At 46.0% G+C, this 4,698-nt stretch overlaps 1 protein-coding gene across 1 annotated transcript in view; it reads right to left on the reverse strand.

Moving 5' to 3' along the window:
• Positions 1–347: 347 nt before the first annotated feature.
• The window catches only part of LOC148502575 (ETS translocation variant 3-like protein), a 17,621-nt gene continuing 13,270 nt past the window's right edge, over positions 348–4,698 (reverse strand). The window contains exons 5-6 of the mRNA XM_088449613.1: positions 2,634–2,754; positions 348–1,014 (exon numbers count right to left, since the gene is read on the reverse strand). Coding sequence (XP_088305739.1) covers positions 443–1,014; positions 2,634–2,754 — 693 coding nt within the window. The 3' untranslated portion in view covers positions 348–442. The remainder of the gene's footprint in view (positions 1,015–2,633; positions 2,755–4,698) is intronic.

A 4,698-nucleotide genomic window follows, 5' to 3' on the forward strand; every position in this document is an offset into this window, starting at 1 on the left:
TCCTAAATGCTAGAAAACAGATGAAAATGGTAATTCAAACAAGTTTGTTAAATGTTTGATCTAAACTATTTGTTCAAACAACAGTTTTGGTCCATTTTCCAGCGTTTGGGAGCAAATTGCTGATTGTACTCCTTACCAGATTTTCATTCCAACCAATCAACTAGTTGGCTGGTTGGACAGATAATCTTTAGATGTGTGGCCAGCTTTAGGATGTTTCTGGTGATCGGACATGTATGTTTTATTGCCATTTGTTTTATTTTTAAATACAGCTGACATCTATATACAGTCACTGCAGCAATGTAATCCTATGGTGCGGTGAGCTTTAATAGTAACTAAGCAGTCATATACTGAGACGAGAGAGAGTGGCTTCCTTTTGTCACAGATCGGCGAGATCATTTATACACAGAATTGAGCACAAGATGGCGCTGTTTGCTGGGAGAAGCTAGGCAGGTCTCAGAAGCCAGTTTGTGCAGGTGCCAGCTGCGCTGCCTGTGTGCCTCTTACTCCTTACATTGGGGCTTTCAGAAAGGCTGAGAGAAACCTTTGAACTTCCACTGAAGTCTTGAAACTTGTTCTCCTCCTCTTCCAATGACTGGCTCTGAATCTCTGGGTCGGGTTTCACGGTGGAAGTAGCCTGGCAGGGCTCTTTCCCTGGGTCATTCACCATCAACGTTGATGGCATGGGCTGGGATTGATTGGGTGGCATTGTCCTTTGACCCAGAAAAGGATGGCAGAGGCTTCCCCCTGTTAGTTTGCCATGTAGTCCCCGGTGGCTAAAACTTTGGAGTCTCTCTTCCAAAGACATGAATGGCTGCCCCTGGTGAAACAAATGGCTGGGGCAAAGGTGCCAGTCCGTGGAGCCTGGCAGACCAACTTGAGGAGATAAATAGGGAGACTGACCGGAGCGAGGAGCCGAATGGTTGCTGTGAGCTTCAGTGGTCGAGGCTGGCACGTGGAGACGTCCGAAATGACAGCAGGTTCCCGAATAACAGGAAGAGGGTACCAAGCTAGACCCTGCGGAAAGAAGAAATATTGTAAATAAAATACCAGGCACACTACTGACCAGCATCAAGTCAAACTAGTGTAGATTCCAAGGCACAGAGGGCCTGATTCAGACCCGCTCGCGAGTGCTATGCGCTCGCAAGTGGGTCAATGGTGGCCCAGTGAGCATGCGCATGACAGAGCCGGCTCCGTCGTGCGCATGCGTGAGACCCAGATAGCGACGGGCAAACTGCCACTGACATCGCGAGTGATGTCAGTGGGAGAGATTTCGGCTCTGTTAGAGCCGAAATCTCTCTGGGGCTTCCGGCAACAAGACCCTACCACAAGGGTCTTGTTGCAAGCCCGATGGTCGCGATGGTCTTGACCATCGCGACCATCTTCCTGGCCGCTCGCTATAGCTGTGGGTGGTCACCCACAGCTATGCTTGCGGTCAAGACGCTGCTCTAAAAAAACAGAAGGCCGGCCCTGATTCAGAGCGAGCGTTCTGTCAGATCGTCCGGCTCTGAATCAGGCCCAGAGATCAATGGTCAATATACTACTGGCAATGTGGAGATAGCACAATACAGCACAGCATGTGGATATTCTAAACTGCAGAAAGCTATCTAAACAGGAAGTACAGGAAATAAAAATTATGTTTAGTTATAATGATGACCGCTAGGGGTGTGCAACAAGCGGCCCCCCATGGGATGTGTAGTTCAACAACAGCTAGCTGCTTATTGCCCACCCCTGAATCTTATTGTACTACACAGTACCAGCTATAATGTTATCTGTATTGACACCTTTTACAATAGGATATAAATTCCTGCACAGGGAAGAGCTACGTATATCTGTCCCAGAGGTCTAGCACATGTGATTGACCATATTTGAATTTCCATATACAGACCCGACTTTCAGCAGTCAGACTGCGTATGGGCTGCCAGAAATGGACATCATGGTACAGGTAGATAGGGTGGACTGATGTGCGTTAGGTACAGCCGAACATAGCTTAGTGTTAGGGAGTATGGTGTAGCTATGTGACTGCTGTATTGGACCCAGTGACGGCCAGTTCCCTCCCCTCCTCCGGTGGTTCCCTTTCTGATACAAAATGTAATCCAATACACCATAGGCAGTTTAGTAGACCCATACAAAACTATGGGGGCTGCTTTTTTTTATCTAAACTGGAGGGTCCGCCATCACCTCTTCATACATCCTGAGGATGTTTCATTTTTGCGGGTTTCGGGGGAATTTCCGGCGAAAATTACTTTGATAAATATGCCCAATAATGTGGTATCGTCTACTGTATTTTTGGGACCGTTGCACTGATATAATAGTCCAGCTGCCCAACCCCAACCCATTACAAAGCTGAGACACAGCAGATGACCATTTGCCATCTGTTGTCCCACCATTACCACCATGGAGGGCACTAAGGGAACCACCAAGTCACTACATGAATTACATTTTGTCGCTCATTGAGTGTTTTATGTCCCCCTTCACAAGGCGCCCTAGGCAACAGCCTGGTTACGTATAGTGGGTATATTTCAGATATGTAACTAAATCCGATGGTTTGCGTACATATCCAATTGTGGCTCTCCGCATGCACTAGGCTTTTACAGTGACCTTCTTCAGTACATAAAGTCTCCAAACTGACTTACTCTCCTCTCCGGCCGCCTTCTTGTCTGAGCCTCTATCATAGTCCATTGGGTTCTGCAGCGATCTGCAGCACGTGAGCTGGTCAGCCAATAGCTTTTGTGCCAGGATGGAGTGTTGCAGGACCTGGAGAGGAGATCATTATAATAATTCCTCATGGACAGATCCGGTATTGTTATAATAACATCACTAAGACTAGACACAATACAGATCACTTATAACAAGCTAGATGTGGATGATCCAGCACCAAAATCACCTATACCCAGGGATGTTTCTATAATGGGTGCAGTGTGTGCGGGGCACACGGGCCCCTGGGTTGAGGGGGGCCCTCCCCCGCACCACCTGCACACATATTTTTATTACCACTCCGCCGCCAGAGTCCCACATCGGCGCCGGTATCAGCGCTGTCAAAATCACCTGGAAAATGGCCACTGCGACTATTTTCCTGGTGACCTGTGCAGCGCTGTAGACTCTGGGTACACTCTAGTGCCCAGAGTCTACCGGTGCTGGATCGCACTCAGTGCTCTGCTGGCCGCTCGAGAGAGAGGAGGGGGCTCCGGACAAAGACTGCACACGGAACCACTCCTCTCTTGAAACGCCCCTGGCTATACCTACTGTATACTAGTGTTCTGGTGATAATTATTTAATGTGACAAGTTCCTTATCCTAATACTTGTAATCATAAAGATACAGAAAAATTATTCCTAAATGCCACGTTCACCTTCTATTTATTAATTAAGGTATCAGAAACAAAAAAGCTGAACAGACAAAGTTGTAACGTACTGTAGGTGCAATTAGGAACTTATCTGGGGGTATCGACATTCAAAAATGCAGGTGCATAACCCTGTTTGGATGGCGTGACTGGTAGTTGCGTTACTTACTACTTGTCCAATGAGCTGACTCTCAGGGGAATAGTTAATAAATATCGATGTTGTGTTTCTGGGACTAAAGGCCTCATTCAGCAAGGAACGCAACTGCTAAAGCATACGCAGACGGTCGATTGTTGCATACTGCGCATGCATCACCCTGTGCGTGCGCGAATGCCTCACTGCGATCGGTACTGCGAACGCAGTGAGTATGGAGACCCATCGCAGATGGATTGACAGGAAGTGCCATTTGTGGGCTGGTCGGAGAAACGCAGGCGCGCCAGTGCGTTTGAACACTGTTGCAGGGGTGTGCATAAATTAGCCACTACGATGGCATACGCAGCCTGAGGTCTCATTGCATGCATGAAAGTTAGCAATTTAGTGGTAATGTCAGACCTGCCTTAAATATGTGAGCGGCTCCGATGTACTGTGATGTTACCGATGTTTTGGCTGAATTGCAAGGTATTACCGATGTGCGAGAGGAGAAGTGGGCATCTGTATGTTGTCCGTGCGAGTGCTTTGCGTTTGCACCTATTAGCGTACTTTCACAGCAGAACTGCGTGTGCTATCCTTGCTGAATGAGGCTCTAAATCACACTTTTACTAAAACTTAAAATAAAACAAATCAAAAATTGTCTGTTAGTCAATGTGTGATTGCGCACCAGAAACACAACATCGATGTTGATCGATTTTAAATCGCTCAAAATCGACCCCATAATCTTCACTCTGTAAAGCTAAGAAATAAACTCTGGGTCTTTTTTACATTTATCTAATCTGCACCACTTGTGTGGACCTATACCCAGGCTTCTTCCCCCCTTTCCATATATTTGTTTGAACTTGACACTTAACACATGACATGCCATTGAAAGGAATAGCATGCGATTCATTAAATGTTACCTTTCGTTTTTATCACTACATTGAGTTATTTAGTCTACATTTGTAACTCGTTAGTTGTGCTGATGATACTGTACCAGGACATTAGATGTTACCAAGTAGGTCATACATACGTAACCTCCAATATACATAACAGTTCAAAAGATTGGGTTTTATACTTTCTTATAATATACTTGTTTTAATTTACAAAAGAAAAAGTCTATTCCTTAGCACACAGATTCACAGACATTGAAGGACACATATTTAGGAACGAGTCATAGCCCCTTTAGCATTTGTTTTTGACAGTAAATCTGGCTATGACATCAGTATGAA

Source organism: Taudactylus pleione, unplaced genomic scaffold, assembly GCF_031769625.1.
Source record: "Taudactylus pleione unplaced genomic scaffold, aTauple2 ptg000490l, whole genome shotgun sequence".
Classification (NCBI taxonomy): domain Eukaryota; kingdom Metazoa; phylum Chordata; class Amphibia; order Anura; family Myobatrachidae; genus Taudactylus; species Taudactylus pleione.